This window comes from Trachurus trachurus, assembly GCF_905171665.1.
Source record: "Trachurus trachurus genome assembly, chromosome: 20".
NCBI lineage: Eukaryota > Metazoa > Chordata > Actinopteri > Carangiformes > Carangidae > Trachurus > Trachurus trachurus.
The window spans coordinates 14,850,327-14,875,313 of record NC_139911.1 but is presented as its reverse complement, the minus strand read 5'-3'; the positions used below and the strand labels follow the sequence as shown (position 1 = coordinate 14,875,313).

The following is a 24,987-nucleotide window of genomic DNA, read 5'->3' as shown; positions in this document are numbered from 1 at the left end:
GTATTAATTCGACAAATTGGAGGCTTGTTTGCTTCTAGTAGGCACAAGATGGCGGTGTTTCTTCTCTTTAGCTGGGTCATAGATATTATAGTGAGGTGGGAGCGCACTGTGGTGTAAGGTGCCTGTGCGTTCTTGGAAATGACCATTCCTGCTCTCACTGTGGATTGGACTGGCTCAGCAGCAGACTCGTTTTAATCAAGGGAATGCAGTCCTTAGCTTTTAGTCGAAACGGAAACCAGAGCTGTCGATGCTAACGATTGTTTCGAGTGCAATGGGCTGGTGCGCAGGTGAGCCGACGTGAGAAGAGGCTCCCTGCCCTGACGGAACCGCCGCGGTCTGCTCGCACATGGGAACCGAGTCACATCGACCTTATCGGCATTTTAATAGTTTAAGAAAACGGGACTCCTGGACGCAGAAGCAGCATGTCAAGGGACAGCATGACAGCTGTACGAGGAGCCCATTCACACAATGCAAGTCCCGCTTCACCTAAGGAGAATGGGCACACAGCGCCGAGCCCCGTTCAGCCCAGCGCCAACTTTCCTCCTCCTTCAGCGGGGAACATACCTGATGATGCCCCCTTGTCCTCCACCGGCGAGCTGACCCAGACCTGGGTCCACTTTGTCAAAACGTTTGTTCTGATTTTCCCTATATATGCTTTGGGCTATTTTGAGTTCAGCTTCAGTTGGCTGTTGATTGGACTGGTTATCTTTTTCTGGTGGAGGAGGAACACAGGGGGGAAGAGCAGCAGACTGAGCCGAGCTCTGTCTTTCTTTGAGCAGGAGGAGATAAGTGTCAAACAGGGTCTGACTACCTCCGATTTACCAGCATGGGTAAGTAAACGCAGTAAATAAAAAATGTCCACTGTGTCTGAGCTGAGCTGTTTCCCTGGAAAGCCACGTGAGGTGTTATTTTGTGAACAATATTTTTGAGTTTCCAGGAAAAAACCACAACAATGAGCTGTCAAAAGCAGGAGGAGCATGGTGGAGCTGTAAAGCTGTGATGGAGCAGCTGTTCCCCCCAGCAGTGACATTAGACTGAGCCCCAGTCTAAATACAGCAGGGTACAATGGTAAACCAGATACCACACTGGGGAAGGAAACATGCCCACAGGGTCCCTGTTATTTTGGGATCCAGTCTGCTATCTCTCTTGCAGTTAACCCACTCCATTACTGCAACGCTTTATCTCGGCGAAAATGTTAGATAACACAGTGACTTGACTTTACCTTGTCAGGAAAAATAGTTCAGTGGTTTTCGGGGAATGCCCTGAGACCTCTTCATGAACCCTCAGCAGCTCCGCTATGTAAATCAGTGAGATATTATTGGTTGCATTTGACAAAGTTGTGCCACACACACAAACTACAACTCAGATTATAACAATATAATAGATAAGCGCAACTAAATATATAGCATTATATTGAGATAACTTGTAATTTTTCTCCCACAGCCAGATGTTGTGTGACGTTTCTCAGAACTAGTGTCCTCAAAAAGGTTTGAACGACAGGAGGGAGAGGTGTTATGGTATCAAGGGAAATATTTGTTTGGCCTCTAGATTAATAGAGATTATACAGTGATAATACTACAGTTATTTATATTCCATATTGATCCACCCATCCTCAGACTAAGGTGCTGACTCCTGCACAAGCAAACTCCTCTGGAAGTCCACTAGACAGTGATGGATTGAGTGAAGAAGCCCTATTTCATTTTTTAGTACACCATGTATCTTTTATGCGGGAAATTAGAGTGAAATGCAGAGATTTATTTTCACTAAAACCTTCTCACTTTACCGAGCGCCATCCAAGCGCAAAATCCAGCTCGACTGAAGCACAAACTCAAGTGCTCAAATTTCAGCTGCTTAACTTATCAAACTATAAATACAAGACTTTCTATATCAGACTTGTGCCAGACTCACGGCTCAACTGGTCCGTGGTGTTCAGTGCATTCTCATGTTTAGAGAATGATAGAGCTAAAAGCTTATTTTGCTGAGGATGCATTGAGGTGGTGGAGTTAGATAGGATATAGAGCAAGAGTATCCCACTCAAGGGGAAGAGGTATTAAATAGAGTGACCTCAGCTCACCTCTGTCATGAGTCAAGGGTTGTAATAGAAACAGCAAGCCAGGCACTACATATAGCCACGGTCATGCCTGCAACCTGTGGTGGCTGTGCATGGTCATCACGGGAAATTACTTTAACACCACCCAGGGCTTCACAAATAATGACAAGCAGCAGTTTCAGACAAAAAAAGCTGAGCACATGTCGGTGTATTAATGCTGCACTGTCATGAGGGGTAGCAAGTGCCAGTTTCTCCAAACTAGGCAGAATTGACTCTTGATAGAGATGGCATTGTTTTCACAGAGCCCTTCTTAGTGCCCTGCCCCGATTCCCACACTTCCATTTCTTAAGTGCACTCCTCTCTGCTCGAGTTTACGTCCTGAGCTGTGTTCACACATGGGTGAGTCACTGGCTGGCCTGTGGAGCAGCTACTTACACTGAAAGTAATTTTACGGGTTTTAGTTTAAATGTCACACAAGAATAAACATGAAAAAATAAATTACACATTGCCTGACAGGGATATTAACTGATCAACAAAATTGCTCAACCTCAGTCAAGATTGTGGGCAAGCATCAGGGAAGTTCCGTGTACCGGTAAACTCCTCGGGCACTTTGCTTGATACATCTATAAAATGTCATGCTATCCAGTGCAACACAGTTGCCCACCCAGAGTTTACAAAGAGGACAATGGATAATTTTTGTAAATTTTGCGAGAGATACTAATTCAATTATCTTGTTTATTTCTGAGGTAGTAGTTTCTGATGGTGTATTATGTTAAAACTGGACAGTCGACCATATGCAGTATATCAGTCCAGACGAGCAATGAAACACATAAAGGGAAACACGCACACTGCCAACCAGGTACAGTAAAGAAGGTATTCTTCTTCTTTAACATGTAAAAAGAGCAGAGGATGATTAAAGGGATAGTTCAACATTTTGGTAAATTGGCCCATTGCCATAATCCCTATAGTCATAGCAGTAGGTTTGTTACCTTTATTTGTCGGTGCAAGCTATTTTGAGAACAGCGGAGCAGAGTTGCGAGTTGCTCAGAGCTACTCTACAGAGGCTCATGGGATTTCTTGGTTTCCCTCATCAAACTCATCAAATACACAATCCAACAACTCCAAAACGCTTTTGTGGACAAGTTGTGACCTGCACATTCACCACGCTATGAGATAATAACAGAACGTTACGAGACAGAGTTGTTTTCGAGGTAAATTCATGCAAAACCGCTGATGCGCGTTCCTGTCGGGGGCAGTTTTTCGGCAAGCAGTCTCTGCATTTGCCTCGAAAACAACTCTGTCTCATAACGTTCCGTTATTATCTCATAGCGTGGTGAATGTGCAGGTCAAAACTTGTTCACCAGAGTGTTTTGGAGTTGTCCTATTTGATGAGTTTGATGAGGGAAACCAAGAAATCCCATGAGCCTCTGTAGCGTAGCTCTGAGCAGCTCGTGGCTCTGCTCCGCCGTTCTAAAAATAGCTTGCACCGACAATTAAAGGTAACAAACCTACTGCTATGACTATAGAGATTATGGCAATGAGACAAAAAGTTGAACTATCCCTTCAAGAATAAGAGAAACAGTGCCACAGTTCTGCCATCACTCGTCTTACTTTTTTACGTAAAAGAAATGCGCAATAAAATTAGATGCATGATTCATCATACATGCCACAGTTCACTTGCACAGAGAGTTTTTCAGTGTGTTGTATGGGACACAGTCATCAAGAAAGAGGCCAAAGGGCTGCTTTCAAAACTCAGCTTGATTTAATTTTTCTGAAAGGGGTTTTGTTTGGAAGAGTCAGACTGTCTGGGTTATTGCAGCCCTTTGGAGACACTTCTGTCAAACAGATCGTGTCTGTCTCAGCCGAATCAAATTCTGTCTGCTTTGTTCAGCGATCTGATGTTTGGAATTTATTCAGGATCCACATCAATTCTTTACTCCCTTGTGCTGTGTTTATTTCCAGGTCCTGATTACGTTCCAACACTCTGCATGCTGATTATAGGCAGTCTGAACTCAAGCAGACTGTTAATTTTTACATTCATGACATAAACCTGAATGACTGTTGATTTTAAACCAACCCATCTGAATAATTAAGATGCTTTGCTCCCACTTTCTGCTGCACAGCCCCAGTTTTGTGAGCCAGCACTAACATACATGTGTCCTGTGGAATGAATCCTCCTTCACCTACATTTTCTGAATAAGGTCACTGTGTCAGGTGTAATAACTGAACCTTAACAGTGTCTCATCCACAGGATCAACAAACTGTGGGCCTGACTCTGTCACATTCACTCCAACTTTCTGTTCCTTGTCTTCTTGTTCTCGTCACTGCTTTATCCACATTTTGACATTAATGCTGGGTAAGCACTTTTACTGCTGCTTGTAGCTGTCAGGCTGCACGTTACAGCTCACCAACACTCCTGCTTTTGAACACTAGGAAATAAACACTTTAAATGCAGTGTGATGGGGAGGCAGTGTTGTTTATCTCTTATTTATTAGGGCGGTTGCACACCTTTGTGCACGCCATTGATTTTATTTCAAACATTTCCTTTCGCTCACGTTAAATCAATGCTCGAGTTATTGTGGTCGTTCTGAAAGATTAGTTCAAGTGCAGCTCAGTCTCGCTGCACAAATGTAGTGAGGAAATATGTCTGGAAATATGAGGCTAGCTGAGATGTAGTAGCACTCGTGAGGAAAGACATTCTCCTCTACAGTTTGTTGTTACATTATTTATACTGGCTAACAAAAGGAAATGAAAGATAAAAGAAAGGTCATACAGTCGATGCATTATTTGGAAAAAAAAAACTGTCAAATCAAAATACTTGTTTGAAGTATTTTGAAACTTCCCTTTCATCTCTCTTTCCTTCGTCATCCTTCGTTTTCGTCAATAAGGAACTCCAGACCAGAAATCTCTCAAATACAATCTACACCCAATAGAAAGAAACTATTGTCTCTCGTTGAATTACTTCTGTGAAGAGGGTGTGTAGATAATGTATTATGTAAAAGGCATGTAAAATGCGTGACATTGAACACATTGACATTGTGCTTTTAAAACACAATTTGCAATCCGATCCATTTGGTTCATGGCAAACATTTAATAATATATAAACCTTCTGGTTTTGATAAGGGGGCGATTCTGCACCTTAACATCTGGAATTGCACCTTAACATCTGGGTGCTTCTCTCAGTAACACAAATAAAATTGCAAGTTCAGTTGCTAAAAATAGACAGTTTGAAGAGCATTGCATTATCAGGCTTATTGAAACCAACATAAAGCTGATGTGCTCTGATTTCTCTGTCGCAGGTTCACTTCCCAGACGTAGAGCGCGTGGAGTGGATAAACAAGGTAAAGAGCTGAGCGTCTGTCTGGTGGATTTGTCTGCTTGACTGGAGCTCGCCTTCTGCTTTGTAAGATCAGGAGGAAATGGGATGTCTGCCGCTCTTCTGCTTTCTCTCCCCTTCCCACCGGGGCTGTGACCGTTGTCACACTGTACACTGCAGCACATTTGGCTTAACATGCAGCCCTGGCTTCTGCAGCACTGTGAAGTGCATTAACCCATGTGAATCCCCATGGCAACAAGCTGGATGTAAATTTTAAGGCCCTCATGAGTGTACATCAGCATAGTTTCTATGCATGCATCAAAGTTTCATGTATTGGTGTCCTTGTTTGATGTGTCTAAGTCTGACAAGATTTAGCTTAGACAGATAGACACTTTGAATATTTTAAAGTTACTGTATCATTCACAGTGTGAGGGATGTACCTGTATGAGACACTGGGAACAACCTATAGCAAAACATGCCTTTAGAATAGCTCTATGATGCAAGAGGACACACCAGTCTTTCTCTTTTCTTTTTCACTCTGAAGTTCACTTCTCTCCTCGTATCCCCTCAGACGGTGAAACAGATGTGGCCCTACATCTGCAAGTTCGTGGAGAAATTATTCCGCGAGACGATCGAGCCGGCGGTGAAGGAGTCCAACGCCCACCTCAGCACCTTCTGCTTCAGCAAAATCGACATAGGAGAGAAAGTGAGCATCACTTAGTTTTTTCCCACGTGGTCCTCGAAGGCATTCGCGCAGATCATGTGTTTTTTTTCTGTGGTAAAACACTACGAGCAGCAGGTGCCAGCCGGACAGCTGGCGAGGGCGTGTTGGAGCTCGAACATGAACATACATGCACGTCACCGACACATGTGCTCGCTTCATAAATAGTTTCCATGTGGGGGTCGGGAGAGGGGTCGACCTTGTGCTAACCATGTGGCGGTTTGGGAGGGGTTGAGGTGTTGTTGTGGTGTTGATGGACCGGAGTGTAGCGGCCGTAACGTGTCCCTCTGTTTTGCGGTGTAGCCTCTGAGGGTCAACGGAGTCAAGGTTTATTCAGAGAATGTGGATAAACGACAGATCATCATGGACCTGCAGATCAGGTGAGGCCGCCCTGACCTCTGTTTAAATCATTATTGTTTTACCTCTGCAGCTTCTGGTTTGAAACAGTTCCTCATTCCTCAGAAATTGCAGATTTGAAATAAAATAATAATGTAGTAATACTAGTACATTTTTGAATAAATGGCCTGTGGCACTCTGATCAGAGGCGCAGTGCCAGGGCCCCCCAAAGAGGAAGAGGGACTCCCAGTGGACCCTCGTGAGATGACAGCCTTAGTATAAACCCCCTCAAGTATCTACAGTGAATCAGACATCTGATTTATGTTTGTATTTCACACAAATACAAATTTAAAGCAATTCCCTTAAGATAATCAATCAAACAGAACCACAATGTCTAAATTTAACCAGGTTCATGTCTAGTTGAAGTGAAGGAATCCTGGGTTGTTGCAGTTTCACCACATGCACCTTTTTGTGTGTCACATATCCAGCTTCGTTGGCAACACAGAGATTGATGTGGACATCAAACGCTACTACTGCAAAGCTGGCATCAAGAGCATCCAGGTGAGGAAAATCCTTTTTGTCTGATTTGTCGACATCCTCCCACTGGAATTTTAGATTGCAGTGTTGGCCTCAGCAGTGGGTAGAAAGTGACACCGAACTAGTCTGTCCTGTTGGCTCCAAGTCCTCAAGGTCTTCTTTCTGTACCGGCTTCTTTGTTCAAGAGGTTGCTGAATTTATTCAGCAACGAGTGGATCTTTTCTGCTCTCAGATGAACATTTTTTCAATACCATGCCAACTTATTGAAAGCCTAAATACAGAAAGCTTTCAGGGATCCATGTGTGTAATTTAATCACACACTGGTCTAAAAAGGCAAATTAAATTCTGTGCTACATCGATGGAGGAATGTGTGTACCCATACTTATGAGGTGCCAATAACTGAGGTTATTTCTTAGACATAACCTCCTTTGGTATAAAGGGATTACATCTGATTTATCTCATTCTTTATGTGTCATTTTTGTGAGCAGTCCCACCAAAAATGTGACTTTCTCCTCTGAGACATTTCAGTTTAAACACTGTATATTTAGAAGCCTTGAGCAGTGGAACTTCCACTGTTACAATGCTGTGAACAAACAAAAAACAAGAACATAGTTTTTCATTTCTGAAAGATTTTTTTTCCATCTTACAAATCATCTCACACTTCCTCAGGATCGTCTGAAGTTTGGCCCCACAGAGCTATTAAGATAAGAAAATACAACAACATAAAGGCTAAAGAGAAAAGTTTTTCAACGTTATCATGACACAAAAGTAGACTGGTAAAAAACACATTATAAAAGGCTTCTTTGATTCATTGTAAATATAAAAATGAATTCACTAGACTGAGCTCCTTTGTCATTTAAACACAGACGTGACAAGAAAATGCATTTTCTTCATTTGCATCATGTTCCTTAGGACGATTCTGTTTCTCTCCGTAGTGCCTGACTGCACACAGTGTATTTTGTTGGTCTGGTGTGTCCTTGGTGCTTTTGTGTGTTCCAGCTGCATTGAAACATAGCAGCCAGAAAAAAAACAAAAAAAACAATCAGTGTGCCTCCTTGGAGACAGTTGGCGGTGAGGTCTGGTCCTGGGAGACATTTGTTGCCTGCTGCCCCCATTATGTAGCTCAGGCAGACCTACATATCTCTGCAGCTCATTATCAGCCACTAATGTATTAGTCCCAGCACTCGTCGAGCTGCTGCACGCTACACAGAGCAGGTGTGCTTGTGAGGAGTGGGGTGAAGCAATTCCTGATAATGGACCTTTGTTAGATATTTGATTAGCCTGTTGTGTGGCCCCATTGTTATGATTACTACACATAACAAGCTTATTAAACTAAACAAGCCAATATATAAAGATGGACGATGTCTTTGCTTCCTCACACAAGGGGTTAGAGAAGAAAATCGATAGAGCATTTGCATTTGCATAAATTGCAAATGCAAATTTAAGTTTTTCGCAGTTGCATATTTTTTATGACTGTGCTGGTCAGTCTGTGTGCTTTACGATCCAATTTTGCGAGTATAAAGATATTTAAGTGAGATGCAGATCAAACAGATGTTAGCATATAAAGCTTTGGATAGATATACTAGTCAGATATTGTATAGATATACAATATCAATAGATATTGATCCCAGTTTTTTTGTTTTGTTTTGTTTTTTTGCAGACACAGGTCCATATAATACATCATACAGTATAAATTGTGAAAAAAGAAAGGAAAATACAAGACACAAAAAGTTCTACTTTCAGGACATGATTTACAGTTGCAAAAAGGTAATAAATACCAATGTATCACAATACGCAATACCCAGGATATCTTTAAATGTTTAAAATCACAATAATATCATATAGTTAAGTTAAAGTTAAAGATACTTTATTAATCCTTTGCAGGAAATTACAATGTTACCAGCAGCGGAAGACAACACAAGACCACAAACACACATCATGCACAAAAAGACACAATAACAACAATATTGCACAACCCATTACAAACTATCATGGCTTGAGTGTCCTGATAACATGCTGTCATGGAGCCTCAGGTAATTCCCACCCCTAGTTTGAAAATGCTGACATGTTGTGTAGGTGACATCATTATGAGTCAGAGTCTCCACCGACAATATTTCCCAGAGACAGAAAGTAATGTGACTTTGCACTGTCACTTTGATTTAAAATGTGTTGCTGATGCTTGATCAAAAGAGAAGAGAGGGGAGAGTTAATATTTTAGATTTTTGAGTGAAGTCTGGCATCCAGATGTGGTTAAAATCATCATTCATGCCTCTGAGCTGTCATCTTATTGTCATTTTACTGTGGAGCTCGCAGATGACAAAGGACAGATCAGTTTCCCAGTGTTTCATTTCTGGGAGTTGAGCTTTCCTCAGCCACAGAGATGAAATGAAATCTTAAAGCGATAGTCACGGTACTTGTCCTGAAGAGCTGCATGAAAACACTAAAAGCTTTATCAGTATTAGAAAATACAAATATTGCTTCAGAAGTAAATGGTGCTACTTGAAACCTGTTTCAAACATCTTTTGGTCCCTACTGTGGACCCGAGCAACTGTGAGGCGCTCCACATGACACATTCGGCGCTTCCAATATACCATAATCCCTGTAATTGTCATAATATGTTATGGAGAAGGTGGAGGATGACATGGGGCAGGTGCGAAGTCAGGCTGTGATCGAGTTTCCAACCTGTCATGTGCTGCGGCTCCACCGCTGAAGAATGTCAAGGGCCAGAGTGGTGTCAGTTCCCTTGAGCTCTCTTCTTTGTGTGTACGTGCGCGTATGTCAATGTGCGCCCCTTGTGTTTCCATAGATCCACGGCGTGTTGAGAGTGGTGATGGAGCCGTTGCTTGGCGATATGCCTCTCGTCGGAGCCCTGTCTCTTTTCTTCCTCAAGAAGCCAGTAAGTCCACATGCCGATAACACGACACCATTGTAGTCAATTAAAACGGTTTGGTTGAGCTTCAGTTGAAATTATAACGACACCCCAGCCTGAATAAATGCAACATGATGAGAGTAGAGGTTATTAAACTGGGATTTGTTGAAATGAAATACATCTCCTAAATATTTTCCAGCAGGAAACACATTCATGTGAAGTGTTATACTGTTATTTGACACATGCATTAGAAAAGAATAATAACATTTTTAACTGCATGCTCTCGTTCTCTTCTTAATCGTTCTTAGTTATGCCATGGTCGACCCTGTTACTGTATTTATTACAAAATGCCTTGAATTTCTTTTATAACCCACTGTGGTTCTTGATGTGTTTTATATTCTCACAAAACATTATGGTACAACACCTCATAAAACAAACATAAATTGTTTTTTAAATGGTGATTACCCAAGTTAAATCTCATTTTTTTTAGTGCTGGCGTGGTTGATAACATCATCTACGCTCTCATAGTGTAACAATCTACATCACGTCACACAGTTTGCGTTTCTGTGTTAGTCGCTAGTTGTTTACATGTCCAATATTTTCCAGTGCACATGTCGTCAGTCTTCCTGTTCAACGCTTGTGCCGAGCCACTGCCGCACAGCTTAAAAATGTTTGACCGATTTATAGCAAATAGGAGAACCCGTTGGAACTATGGCAGAGCTATTAATAGCTGCAGATAAAACCAGGCCTACTTTGGCAGATTTCTCTTCAACAGGCACTCAGCTAAAGCTCAAGGTGGAGATATTGCTGTAGGAGGCTGATGTGAGCAGACAGCAGCTCTAGTCAGTAAATCGTGGTGCAGTGAAGTCCCACATGTATACACAGACACACACACACACATGCACACCCAACCCGCTCATGCATCCCAATTGTCTTCCAGCTTCAAGATGAGGAATATTAAATCAAAATAGTGGAGAAGAGCAAATTGCAAAAGCAATTTCCTGTGGATGAAAGAAGTCATGACACCGTGCACCGTGGAATCCAAATAAGTCATCGCACTTACTTCAGGGTGCCGTACAAGGCCTGATCCTCAGCGCCAAACGAAACAGAAACATTTCCAGACCATGAGAGGTCTTGGCCGCGTCTGGATGTGAGATCACACTGATGAAACTCAGTGCAGTGTAAATAAAAAGATGCAACACGCACCGCCGAAGAGATTCATTGCTCTGCTGAACAAACAGTCTTGCACTGTGATGACTCATAAAGGAGAGTCCAGCACTGGAGGATATCTATAGTGACCGGTTATATTGGGAATTATGTACTGACACATGCAAGGCATTAGATGCATTCATGTGTATTTTTAAATTATTCGATCGATTTTTAGGCTGGAAAATGTCCAGAAGAATCAATATCGATATAAACACTCAGCAGTAGTTGTTGAGTTGCTGTGATGTTTGATACCACTGCTCTGCTGATGTTTAGATCAGTTTAGCATGAAGACCGGACCCCCCGAAAAATCCATGACTTCAGCGACTTCATGGCTTTGCTTACAGATTCTTTTTCGTTTTTTAGCACAGATTAAACAAACAAGATACATTGTGTTAATTTGTGAGCTTAAAACGTGCTGGTAGGCTTTTGTTTCCCTGTTTCCAGTCCAGCCAACAAGCCAACGCCTCCTGACTATTGCTTCAAACTGAGCACACAGACAAAAGAGTGGCATTGATTTCTTATCTAAGTCTTGGCAAAAACACAATATTTATTTATGTTTCCAAAATGTCAAAGTGTCCCTTTGAATTTGAATTTCATCTCACCAACAGCCCAAAACACTAAGGTAATGCATTTATAATGATATCAAACAGAGAATAGCAGGCAATCCCTACATTAAGTCGCTGTAACTTGCAGATATTGGGTATCTTCCACACACAGACTAATAACCCTTCAAGGCTGCTTCAGAGAATCAAGGGTGTGTCCCTCCAACCACATTCCCACAACATGCACCCCCCCCCAACATCATTAACAACCCTGCAGTGCTCCCCTCTCCCTGCTGCGCTCAGTGCATCTGCTGCAGTGTAAGCAACTTGGGCAGAAAGGAAGAGAGAAGAGGGAAAGGCTCATTAAGAAAACACTGCTCCTTCAGCTCAGAGGCAGAGGCAGATCAAAGCTCACTGAGAGGCAGGAGGATCTGTCTGCGTTCCAGGTCTGAGTTGATGCTATTCACAGCTCCCTTCTTCCCCTCCTGCAGGTTTGACATACCAGGTTCCAGTATGATCCAGAAAGTGGATCAAACTAGAGAATCATTTCATCAATTTTGGACCAAAACACACTGCAGACCTAATCATACTCTGAAAATGAATGTGACTCTAGAGGGCTTCTGCTGCTTTTATAAATACAATATATTTTGGTTAGCAGGTGTTACTGACACGGAACCTATATACGCCCAGTAGCTGAGGGGAACTTCACTGGAGAAAAAACAATGAGTTTATATATGGTTCTGGAAAAGTTTGTCTATTTTATATTTACTTTCAGTTCTTGCAGCACAGTGAGCCAAAACAACTCGCATGGCAGCAATATATTCAGTTAAGCAATGTTTCCAAACATTAGCAAGTTATCCACAAAAACTTTTGATTTATATTGTTTTGCTACGACTTGTGTGGGACTCCAAGTGATTAATGTAACACAGGAGGCAGGGAATGACAAAATGTTGGGGGCGAATTAAAAAAAAAGAAAATCACAGTTTCCATCTTTACCGGTAGGTTCACATTTTTTCTTCTTCTTCTAGCTCCTGGATATAAGCTGGACTGGCCTCACCAATCTACTGGACATTCCTGGGCTCAAGTAAGTCAATTAAAACTGGCTTTTCTCGCTCCTCAACAAGTGCCTTTGTTTGGAAGAAAATGAAAAAGGAAAGTGATATTTCAACAGATTTCAGAGCAGATACAGATCAGTAGTGTTTGGTTTCAGGAAGCTGGACGTGTGACTAGTTTTTTTCCATTCAGTTGATCACCCACACAGCACTGTATAATGTGGATACTTTGTGGATAAATTTAAACACATATCACCTTTCAAAAAATGTGGCAGGTAAACTTAGCAGGTCTTTGGATTTAGAGTCTTGTACTCTACCTAATGCACTGAAAATATTTTCTTCTATAGAGGTTTTTCTTTACCACCTTGTCCTTGTTACAGCTGTGATTAAGAGCTTGACAAGATTGGATTGATCAAGGCAAACAAGCTTTTTCCGTCAAACACTTTGCAAAAGACCACTGAGATCATGTATAATGGATTTTTTTCTGTTAAGATATTATATATTCTCCCGTACACACAGGCCAAATGAGAAAATGTGCTGTTTCCAGAGTGATTCCTCTTCTTGCTCACCTCAAGTGTCTTTTCCCCTCAGGTTGTTGTGTGGGGTTGAGCAGAGAGTAAATGAGAGTCAGTTAGGAGCAGCTAACAGCCTGACAAAATGACTCGCTGATGTCTCGAGTGGTTCAGTTCATACATCATTTACATCCCAAATAATGTTTCCACATTCATAAGTGCTGCATGGGATTAGCTAAGATTACAGCTGCCTGCCCTATACCCTGCTGATGTGGACAGACAAGTTGACACGGTGCAGGGAGTCTGCTTCAGGCCTTCTGTCCAGTCCTCCGCTGGGGGTGTAATGGATCCATGCAGCTTGTGCAATGCAGTGTGTGTGTGTGTGTGTGTGTGTGTGTGTGTGTGTGTGTGTGTGTGTGTGTGTGCTCACATGAGCTTGTATATGTGTCTGTGTTGGTTGTCTGCGGCAGACAGACAGCATCAGCTGCCTACTTGCAGGCTTGCCCAGTGTGTCTCTCTCGTGAACCCTGGTATGATTATGCAACACACTGTGTCTTACTTGTTTATTTACTAGTCGCAATATGTCATAACTGTCAAAACAAAAAACACAGGACTACGTCTGTAGTCATGCCAACAGCACAGCGATAATAGATAGATAGTGCTCAGTATTTAGCCTGTAAGTGTTACCTTGTTGTTCACCATCTTACAGTAGTTTAGCATGTTAGCTTGGTCATGAACTAAATTATTAAAACTAATGATATTTTCCCCTGCAACCGTCAAGGGATCGCCATAGTGATTAAAAATGTATCCTAAGGGGGCATGTGAATGTGTTTACCAGATGGCAATTTATCCCATATTTGTTGTGATCATTTAAAAAAAATCTCGACCTGATGGTAGTGCAGTCAGCAGATCACAAAAAGTCATTCAAATGTATCCTCAGGGGACCATCAATGTCTGTCCACAGTTTCATGGTTATCGTCTTACTGTAATAGCTGAGATAGAGATACTTCAGTCTTGAACCCAAGTGTTACACTACCACTGACGCTGAAGAGATAAAATCACACAATACACTGTACATGCCGTAGATGTACATGATAGTGGTGTGCGCATATGTGCTGTCAGCAGTGTTGTCCTAACATAAGTGAGATAAATAGACACTTTAGTTACAGTGCACGGGGCACACACACCCGAGCAGGGGAATAACAGAGATGCAGCAGCAGGATTCCCTTCACACCCTCGGCTCACAGCGGGACAAAGGCTCTGGCTGTGATCGTTCCCCCTCCGCACAATCACAATGTGTCTAATCAGCTCAGCGCTGTAGCCTGTCGCCTCATTGGAAGATAAGCTGAGGATTGATTAGATGAAACACATGCAGCTAAATTTGTTTTCCTGAGTGCTGTTTTATGGCTTCTAGATACTTTGTAATATGAAATGGAGGTTAATAGAAAAGCTTAAACCTTCAATAAATATGTTTTTAGCCACTTAACGGCTACAGACAAAACTATGTGGACAGGAGTGTATTATTGTCTATCACTTTTGAGAGGGTGGACGTTTTTCTTTGAAATAGTAAACACAGTTGATTCACATTATCTTGATAAATGTGTTTTCTTTTTCATCTTAATGGTATTTTACACCCCAGCCTCCTTGTTGTTGTCAGAGTAAACAGACCTCATTGCTCATTTTAAAGCATTAAAATTAGGCACACACAGATTTGCAAGAAAGTTTCCCAAAGAAAACTGTAAATCTTTTCATCTTAAAGATTCATAATCACATGTATACCTCTGTTGTCTACAAGACGTCTACTTCGTTAACACTTCACATTTAGAAAGGCAGAAAGACAACAATCTGATCTGTTCATCTAAAACAAACACTCTTACATGGTTCACGGCTCTTGAGAAGAGCCATGAAACCTTTATCTGTATTCAGAAATGCAAACACAGGCAGATGGAACGCGCATACACAAAGCTGTAAGTAATAGTTTAGATTTAAGTCTTTAATTTAAAGTAGTTCACTTTAAAGAGAATATCAGGGGAGTGAGGGGAGAGGGTGGTGTGAGGCGAATGTGGAGAAGGCAGTGGGTAAGGTAGGTGAAAGAAGAAGGAAAAGGGTTCATTTTTTGTTCTTTTCTTCCTCCTGAATATTTTTCACCTGCTCTTCCTTCTTAGTTTTGCTCTCCGTGTTGTGAATCATTTTGTCCCCACTGTTCCTCATTTGTCTTAGACTCTATCTCACTTTGTATATTTTTTCCTCCTCTTCCGTCTGACTCATGATTTCCTGCTTGTTCTCAGTTGTTTTCTCTTCCTGTTGCTTCTGAGCTACATGCTGCTGTTCTCACTTCTGTAAACTGCTGCTCCTACACTCCTGCACCACACCTGGTCACCCAGTCTTTCTGCTTTGTCTTGTTGTGCTTGCGGTTTTTTTTAGACTGATCTACATCTACTGTATATAGGCATCATGTGCGAGCTTGCCTCTTCGTGCTGCTACCTTTTTAGAAGTTCATCCCTCTGTCTGAGCTTTTCTTGGAGCTGACTCTCCACCTGCTGCCATTCCTTTTTGCTGCTGGTTGATTCTTTCCATTGGAGACTCGTTCTCATCTTTTAGAGATTAAACCTTATTGATTTCAGAGAACAGGCTGGTCATTTCGCAGTTGTACTGTAGCCGGCCTGCTCTGTGCTGGGCCATACAGGACACCACCAAACTGCTTTGGTCTGCAAGACTGAAAAACAGAAAAGAGAAAAGAAAAGAGTAGTTTATTATACACAAGAACTTACTTAATTGTTAAGGACAGGAGTCCTTGATGAAAAAAATGTATTAATTGTTGTCATTGCTACCATTTTTTAACAGAAATGTTCCCATATCTATTTTTGTTTTATTTTGAGTCAAGTTTAATTGACTGAAAAAAGTGGTCAAATTAGCCATAGCTATCTCTTAAGATCTTATTTTTTTAACTTATTTTTAACTTATATACTTTACTTTAACTTATAAACTTGTATGCTTTTAGGTGCTGGTTTTGTGTTAAAGTGTGTCGACCTTTTAGGACAGTGCTGCCGGCTCAGCTGTGTGTTCTTGGTTTGGAGCGTGACTCTGGAACACATGAGCTTTTTAATTCAGCTGCTTGAAACCACCGTGGGTTGGAGTTCCCAAATTTACAACACCAATTACACACAGGCTGTCAACATTGCTACTGTAATTTTCTGCACTGGTGGGCAACTAGAGAACTCACGGGATAGGTAGGATGTCAAATGCCGATGCTGTTGTATCTCACATGTCACATGCTTCCTGCTTCCTGTTGCTCATTTTGTAGATTCACCGTGTGTTGTTTTGGAGCCCTGGGATCACTCCAGAGATGATTTCAGGATAAAATCCAGTCAGTATCAGAGGCAGCTATGAACACTTCTGATGAGGTTATCCACATAATGATGTATGGACATTTCTGTAATCACAACAGTGTTCCTTCGAGGGACAGCCAGGGCAATTATACCAGATGATGAATTTTTATTGTCATTTTTTCTAGCTGTAAATGTGATTTCCCACCTGTACCACAGCAGCTCGATGAGCACAGTGGAGCCCGGCAGCGATGGTTCTCAGATATTGTATAAAAACTCTGCTGTCAGTTGTCCTGTTGTGATCTTTTGAAGCAGAGACTGGAGGCAGTGGATCAGATAGACATTCAGTGGTTTCTTGGTTAGCAACACCAACATGCTTGAATGGACTCCAGTTTTCCTACTGTCTTTACACATGCAAAGCAGAAATGTACTGTACTAATCTGAGATTAAAGGAGAATATTTATAACCCAAGGGCACCCTCACTGTCTTAAATAATTCATTGCTTCATTCTGTTTATCTTCCTTTCCTCTCACTTCCGGCTCCCCACTCTCCTGTCCTCACAGTGGCCTCTCTGACAGCCTGATTCAAGACATTATCTACAGTTATCTGGTTTTACCCAACCGTGTCACCGTCCCACTGGTCGGGGATGTGGAACTTGCCAAGCTGCGCTTCCCAATGCCAAAGGTACTAATGCAGTTCTGAAATGCTTCCAATTAGCCAAGAGCTTTAATACTCCTCTCTAATCTGTGTTTATGCTCAGCCAGTAGTCATTGAGGGAATTCATGATTAGTAGCTTAGAGGCAAATATCACAGGTTTTGTCAGTTTTCTCTGTAATAAAATAAAGAGGATTTCAGTTTCAGTGCCTTAAAACAGAATAAAACTAAACCAGCCAAAGCAGAAAAAAAGCATTACAAGGCGAATGGATACAGGTATGCTACCTGTATCCATGGCAACAGGATAAACACTTCAGCATGTTCCTGTCCAAAAAGGATCATCAAGGTCATACTATTTTTATTGTCACAGTTATTCTTCTCTTAGTAAATTTGCAACTCTCACTTCAGACACAACAAACCATCTGGCAACGCACAGTCTAAACATTCAGTTGCTTAATAGTACAACATCTTGACAGATCAATTGACTGTTAATAAGTGTTTATAGATGCCCAAGCCATAGTAATGAGTTTCCCTTTGGGGATTTATAAAGTAGTTTGTATCATATCGTAGTCCAGTGGACCATTTGTTCACATATTCTAGACTCTAGTGGATGTTCTACAGTCCAGGAATGTAAGTTAATAAAAAATGTTAATAAAATGTACTGTGGTTCAAGTTTACAAGCAAATACTTAGATGTTATATCATGGTATACTTCTGCTATGAGGCAGGTAGCATTTGTATTTCTTGTTGAACAAGTTTTCTTCAGTCATGAAGGTTAACTTTAATAGTGCCAGTGCATACAGGGAAATATAGACATCTATAGACACTAACTCTGGTAGAAAGCCAGGCTTTTATCTTGCACCACCGTGTACAGTAGCACCCAGTACTATAGGTGATGTCACATCTTATCATATCTCACTGCAGTTCAGCCTCGAAGTGTCAGAGGCTGCTATTTCAGAGTTGCTCTCCTTAACACCGTGCTATGTGTGTTTCCACAGGGAGTCCTGAGGATCCACTTCTTGGAGGCTCAGGATCTGGAAGGGAAGGATAAATTTCTGGGAGGGCTGATCAAGGGCAAATCGGACCCATACGGTGTCCTGCAGATCGGCAACCAGCTGTTTCAGAGCAAAACAATCAAAGAGAGCCTCCATCCCAAGTGGAACGAAGTTTATGAGGTGACAAGCTTGGCATTGAGTAGATATTTACAACATTGCAATTTGAGCACCACCATCATGCATCAATATGTCATTGTGTTCATCAGGCTCTGGTGTACGAGCACTCGGGCCAACATCTTGAGATCGAGCTGTTTGATGAGGATCCAGACAAAGATGACTTCCTGGGAAGGTGAGTGACTGGAAAGACTAAGCCTTGTTTATAATGGGGCAGCTACACATAGAAAACCCTAGTATGTCATTACATTTTGCAACCTAAACACAACAGGAGCTGTGAAAGTATCTGTAGCTGTTATCAGTTGAAGAGAAGTAGAGGTGTTATCCCCCTGGCTCGAGGGTAAAGCCAATGATTGTGCCTCAAGCTTCTGACACTGCTCCCAACAAAAGGCAGCCAATCAATAACTGGACCTGGTGTTCAAATTAATAGGTGTGATTTCTCTGTTTCTCTGTCAACCCATCGTGTCATTATTCACAGCCTCATGATCGATATGACCGAGCTGCACAAAGAGCAGAAGGTTGATGAGGTAAGACACTTGTGTGCCTGTCTAATATATAAATGAGTTTAAACTTTATACGTTACATTTATTGGGAAAATATATGTATTTGCTCTCTTGTTGGGAGTTAGTTGAGAAGATCAATACCAATTTATACATGTGTTGTGTTTATGAGTGAGATGCCAGTTTAGCGTAGCATAAAGACTAATATAATAACGGGGAAACAGTGAGTCTAACTCTGTCCAGTGACAGCGTAATCAGCCGATCCACAGTGTAGTACATCAAAAAGACTGCCTGTTCCCTATGGTTTTAGTCTTTGTGCTATTGTCAGTAAGGTACAGATCCTCTCAGCCCCAATTTTCAGGACAGCACTTTTGGTTCCCTCAATAACTTGTGTCATGTTATTCCAGTGGTTCGACCTGGAGGAAACGCCCACTGGGAAGCTGCACTTAAAACTAGAGTGGCTGTCTCTGCTTTCCACTCCTGAGAAGTTGGACCAGGTAAAGTATTGAATTGTTACAACCACTATGATTTCACTAGAGCAGTATTTGTTACTGGTGAATGTGCTTGGTCATTCTCTGTGGTGAATGTCTATTTAGTTTTTCACTATTTGAACACTGTTTTGTACATAACAGTACATATTTTGTTTTATACATAATGACGTGAAAAAAAAAAATTCTTATTCCTTACTTTATGTGTCCTCTATGTCTGTGCTACTGTTGCAAGTGAATTTCCCACACATGGGATCAATAAAAAGTCTTGTGTCTTATGTCTACTTGTCCAATCAGGTGCTGCGAAGTGTGCGAGCAGACAGAAGCCTGGCCAATGACGGCCTATCATCAGCACTGCTGGTGGTCTATCTGGACTTGGCAAAGAACCTGCCGGTAAGAAACTTTATTTTGGGATTTGAATGCTTTTGTTCTGACGCTTTAGCTTAATGTACCTCATCCAAACAAATGTGCTAGAATATAGCAGGTCGATGAAGCCTTGTTGTTCTCTACCCAGAACATACAAGCTGCATTTAGCAACGCTGAACCAGTTCAGTTGGGAAATTCCAGCGTTGCACTCCTGTTTAAATAAGGATTATTGGTCAATGCGCAGCAGTGCTCCACTCTTTTGTTACCATAATATTTCATGCTTTGTGACACCTGAGTTTCCTCCAGTTTGCTTTTTATGTTCTTTTGGAAATGTGATTTTTCACTGTCAACCAAACAACCAGGGCAGGTTGTTACTTTACCCTCCTCATTATTACCCTAGTTACTCCCAAAAGAGCGGCCGTGCATTATATAGTAGATGTGGCCTAAAGCGTCAAATGGGTCGATGTGTTTTTTCAGCATGTTAAATGATGAAGTAATTTGTTGTGCTCAGGGATATCGACATGTTTAGAGTTGTTATCATATTATGAGAACCCTGGACCTTTAAAACTCTACTTCTCAGCAGCCGAGGCAAACTTGAATGAAAAGTGAAAAATTGCCATTGCACAAAAAGAGTCGTGAAGCTCGACTGCAACCTGTGAAGAGCCTGGCGTCCTTCAGTTTAAAATATAAATGGCATTTCAGTGTCATTTTTTTTTCTTTTTGCCACCTGAGTCCATTATAACTCCACGTTCTTCTCTTTTTTTCCCCTCCTCACCCAAGAGTGTCTTCACTGGCAGCTTAGGCTGTGGAAACTTAAGTGAGAGGAGAGCGTCTGGCCTAGTCTTTTGTGAGACCAATACTTCAGAGTATAGAACAATATTCGTGAGTCCACCAGAGCTTTTGCATCCCGACGGTGTTAGCGTTAGCCGTGTGCAATGATGTGGATTGAAACAGTAACAGGAGTCCTTTAAAATGTGCATCTCAAAGCATGTGTTCGATGCACGGTTTTAACTTTACTGTCTAATAAAGGTTACTGAGTCTCCAATAACCATTAACATAAAGCAGACATTCAAAACAAAGCACTCAGCAAGTAGCTATGGCTGCTTGGTATTCAAATTCATATTCTGCTAAATCAGGTGTTTAGTCCAAGGCTGAAATATTGTCTTCAAATAGCTGGCAGAGTTCATAATGATATCTGACTGCATTAGAGGGCCAATTACAGTGTGACTGTACAGATACAGAAAGCCCTTAGCTTGTTAAAATAAAAAAGTCAAACTGTCTCACAGGCTACTACTCCCAAGTCATCCCTGCTGGAAATACCCTCATTATTCTGACCTGTGTTTTCCTCGTTAGCCCCCTGCTCTGTCAGAAGTATCAGCCATCATACCTTCTCTCCATTTCCCATATTATTCATGTTTCAGTGCATTATTACATATTCAACGTTTTTTTTTCTTTTTTTTGTCTGGGGTTTTTCTCATGCTTCTTAACCATGCCGAGTCACTCCTCTCCTACTAACGACGGGTGTGATTTTCTCCCCCAAATCTCCTTATGGCTTAAAGAGCAACCTGTCAGATATCACCTATGACGGGTTGAAGCAACTCTCAGTCTTTAAGGCCCTGAAGGTAATGTGGGAAAAATGGGCTGCATGTGCAGATTACACCCTGTGTGCCTCATCTGTGTTGGCACCATCCAGCGCCGTGTGATTGTGATGTGATGAAATGAGCAGAGAGAATTGTCCTTTTCTCAAATGAATGTGCATGAAGATGGATGATTGCGCTGTCTGTCTGCTTTCTGCTTTCTGCTTTGGCTGCGCCGCACACCTCTGCTCTGTCTTTCTTCTTACTTTTTGAGTGATACATGATTTTCCCAGCTCATGTGATCGTGCATGCAGAAGTCTAGTCTAGTGTTGCATTCAAATACTTCTAATGTTGAATGTCAGTCTTTATGGTTGAATGAAACTGTGGTCACTTTTGTTGCATTTGTGTATTTATTGAGCTGGAGGTGAACTAGGCCAAAGGTTTTCAGCAACAAACATACAGAACAACTCAACCTGTGTTAGTGGCTATAGAAGCTGATCCTGTCTAAGGAAGTCTGAGCTGCTTTAATGGTCTTAGATTTTTGGACCCCTTTGTATATACTACTACATTGTCTGTAGTAGGCAGTAGGATGACATTACAACAGAAAAAAATTACACTTTGAATAATTTTCATTCACTTTCTTACAGAGGCAGGCAGAAATGGGAACAATACATCAACATGTCAACCACTACAATAAGATCTATTATTTCCTTCCTGAGCAGTCACAGCATTGGTTGTTGGGGAAATACTACAACAAAGCTGTCTCAGGTTACACAGACTCCTCCTCAGGAATCAGCTGCTGCATTGTTCCAGTTACACGACTCGTTTCTTTCCTTTAACTCTTCAAATAACTTTTAAGCTTCATCTTGGCACACACAACTGCACTTTCTCAATGAATCAATCAGTCTAACAATTAATTAAACTATCTGCACCATGCATTGATTGGCATTTGGCATTTACTGTGCTACCATCTTTGTAATCCCATTAAACATAAACCTGCTTTGCCTTTTAGAAAAGGTGCAGGTTATATTCCTTCAGTCCATCTGCACTGAAAAGAGGTTTGGAGTCTAAACTACAGCTTATCTGTGGCAATTTTTCAGTCCTGTTACACCAAAAACCCTCAAACCCTGACAGGAAACATTTCACAGCTTCGATGTTTGCCCTAACACCTCAGTGAAAGCCCAGAGAGTCACTAGGTTGAGAATCTGATTGGCTGCATTTGACCTATGGCCATTCCCTCTGGGCTGTGCAGAAAGTCTTGGGTCATGTTTTTCCCATCCTTAAAAAAAAGATTTCATCAGCTGCTCTAAAACTTAACCTGTTTCCTGCTATAAAAAGCTATTGCTACAACAGAATGGCATTTTAGCAGATTAAATATACATATATTATCTATAATATAAAAGCTTAAGTATTTTGATTTCTTTTTATTATGCTGAGTGCCTTCTCACTTCAAGTTGTAGTAGATTAATCAGTGGGATTGTGTTAAGCAGCCTGCCTGTACAATGGGGAGCTTAATTCTAATGTTGAGAAATCGATGTCAAATTTAAGCACCATCCTCTAGTGGCATGATGGGTTATCAAGTAAGTTAGGATTTCCCACCATTGTTCTAGCCACTGGCTTTTATAGTAGGGTGTTATTATTCTGTGAGGAATACTGAATAGTACTCAGCTGTCAGATCCCAGCAAACTAGAATTAGCATGCAGAGGAGACGAGGCTTGGCAGTCCCTTTGGTTGCCTTTTCTGCCTGCAGCCCTGCTTGTCAAAACATATGGTAATGTTCCCTCCCTTCCGCACTACACACTTATGTCACTGTGGCGTCGCGCTTGATGCAGAGTCTCAAGACGCTTGTGTTTGAGTTTGGCTGTAATCATGTTGTCCATTACCAAAGATTATGCTTTTGTGTGTCACAGTGAAGAGAATCAGCTCACACGTCTCTCTCTCTCTCTCTCTCTTCCTCCCTCACTCCGACTTTGCAGGCTTCAAAGAAGAGCAGCAGTGAGCCCAGCCCTTACGTCCAGTTCACTGTTGGACATAAAACTCTAGAGAGTAAAGTGAGTCTATTAGTTTGTTTATCTAATTCCAATAATGATGTGTCAGTTCAGAAAAAGAAGAACAATTGAACTCGTCCTGGCTCCTTTTGTTTCTGCCTATTTTTCAAGTTGTACAACCAAAGATTTAATGCAGCAGTTACTAACGTCCCTACATCTCACACTCATTCACACAATGAGATGTTAAAGCCTATACCACACATACATCTTTCTGATTACTTCCCTCTGACTGTGGAATTAAAAAAGAAAGACGAACTGAAAAGGTTGTACAAGCAGATAAGATGAGGAGTTATAACCACCTACCAGCAACCTGTTAATAGATAGAGTTAAAGGGACAACGAGGAGTTTGTATTTGGTTATAAAAAAGTCTCACATTAATGTGGATGAATCTACGCTACCCACACTTGTTAATGGCTCTATTTTCGATCAATATATCGTTTTGTCTCTATTGTTATTTTGCTATTTTAATTAATGGTGGAAATGCTGGGCGAGCCGACCAGCGTTTTCTTACTTTCGGTTTTGCGGACGCTGCCTGCCGGGTCATGGGAATAACACCGCCGAATCGTCGTTTATGGTCGTAACTACGATGGTATCTGATCGTCTTTGAACCTCCGGCTTTCATTCTTGATGAATGAAAACATTCTTGGCAAGACGTCCGTCTTGCGCTGGTCCAAGAATTTCACTGTGCACGTGGAGGCTCATGGTAAATGTAGTATGAAAACACTTCGCTTTCCGAAACTCCTCGTTGTCCCTTTAAAATACAAATAAAAACAAAAGAATAAAGTTACAAGAATAAACTCTTTAAAAAGTGTGCAGTAGACAAGTGTATGTAAATATGTAAATGTACAATATGCAAAAATGGGACATAAAACTGGAAAGAGTGTGTGAGTTCTTTATAGTGAACAGTTTCAGGCCTACAGTGTTAGTGTCTTATTTATATTTCTTCCTCTAAATACAAATTACAACAGTATTAAGTTGCACTGACAGAGTCTTCTAAAAACAACTAACAAACCTGTCTGCCCATTAAGATCCGCTACAAGACCAAGGAGCCTCTGTGGGAAGACTGTTTCTCATTCCTCGTTCACAACCCCAGGAGGCAGGAGCTTGAAGTGGAGGTAATGCAGCATAATGATACACGATAAGATGCATTTTTTATAACCGCATGCTCCAAATAGTGAAAAATAGCTGACTGGTCTCAAAGCAGCTCCTCTTCCTTTTTTTTTAATGCACAGGTAAAAGATGACAAGCACAAATGCACTCTGGGTAACTTGACGGTGCCGATGAGCAGACTGTTGGTGGAGGAGGACATGACGCTGACTCAGTGCTTTCCTCTCAGGAACTCCGGGCCCAGCTCCACCATCAAACTTAAAATGGCCTTGAGGGTAAATAAAATGCATTGCTTCACTTCCCACTCATCCTGTTTGTGTCATATTCAGCTAATTCAAACAGAAACGATTATGAGCCGTGGCGCGGCACATCTAAAGGCATTTGTTGTTGTGAAGCAAGTGTCACGGTGGCAACAATAAATTGAAAATCACTAACTGAATTCAGACCAGCTGAGCAGGGTGGCTGGAACATAGACTCCCACACACCCAGTGAGAAAATACAAATCATTGACTTTTTGTCAAATGGTGTTTTCTGATGTTCTGCTTTGCCTTTTGTGTAAGCGTCACCACTAGCAACTCTAAATATTAGGCTAGTTAGCTGGACGTGCTA

The 24,987-nt window shown here is 41.5% G+C and overlaps 1 protein-coding gene across 4 annotated transcripts in view; it reads left to right on the top strand.

Annotated features, from left to right (window-relative positions):
* The first annotated feature begins 139 nt into the window (after positions 1-139).
* Positions 140-24,987, top strand: part of esyt2b (extended synaptotagmin-like protein 2b) — a 28,891-nt gene continuing 4,043 nt past the window's right edge. Inside the window, exons 1-17 of one of the 4 annotated variants that reach the window (XM_083995155.1) lie at positions 140-830; positions 5,350-5,391; positions 5,938-6,072; positions 6,391-6,467; positions 6,912-6,984; positions 9,767-9,856; positions 12,609-12,664; positions 17,034-17,154; positions 18,122-18,298; positions 18,385-18,467; positions 18,771-18,819; positions 19,200-19,289; positions 19,578-19,673; positions 21,206-21,268; positions 23,200-23,274; positions 24,300-24,386; positions 24,504-24,653. In XM_083995155.1, the coding sequence (XP_083851281.1) occupies positions 423-830; positions 5,350-5,391; positions 5,938-6,072; positions 6,391-6,467; positions 6,912-6,984; positions 9,767-9,856; positions 12,609-12,664; positions 17,034-17,154; positions 18,122-18,298; positions 18,385-18,467; positions 18,771-18,819; positions 19,200-19,289; positions 19,578-19,673; positions 21,206-21,268; positions 23,200-23,274; positions 24,300-24,386; positions 24,504-24,653 (1,872 nt within the window). In that variant the 5' untranslated portion in view covers positions 140-422. Of the gene's footprint in view, positions 831-4,992; positions 5,026-5,349; positions 5,392-5,937; positions 6,073-6,390; positions 6,468-6,911; positions 6,985-9,766; positions 9,857-12,608; positions 12,665-17,033; positions 17,155-18,121; positions 18,299-18,384; positions 18,468-18,770; positions 18,820-19,199; positions 19,290-19,577; positions 19,674-20,426; positions 20,529-21,205; positions 21,269-23,199; positions 23,275-24,299; positions 24,387-24,503; positions 24,654-24,987 lie in introns of those variants that run through there. The other 3 variants (XM_083995154.1, XM_083995157.1, XM_083995156.1) reach the window with 3 other exon arrangements.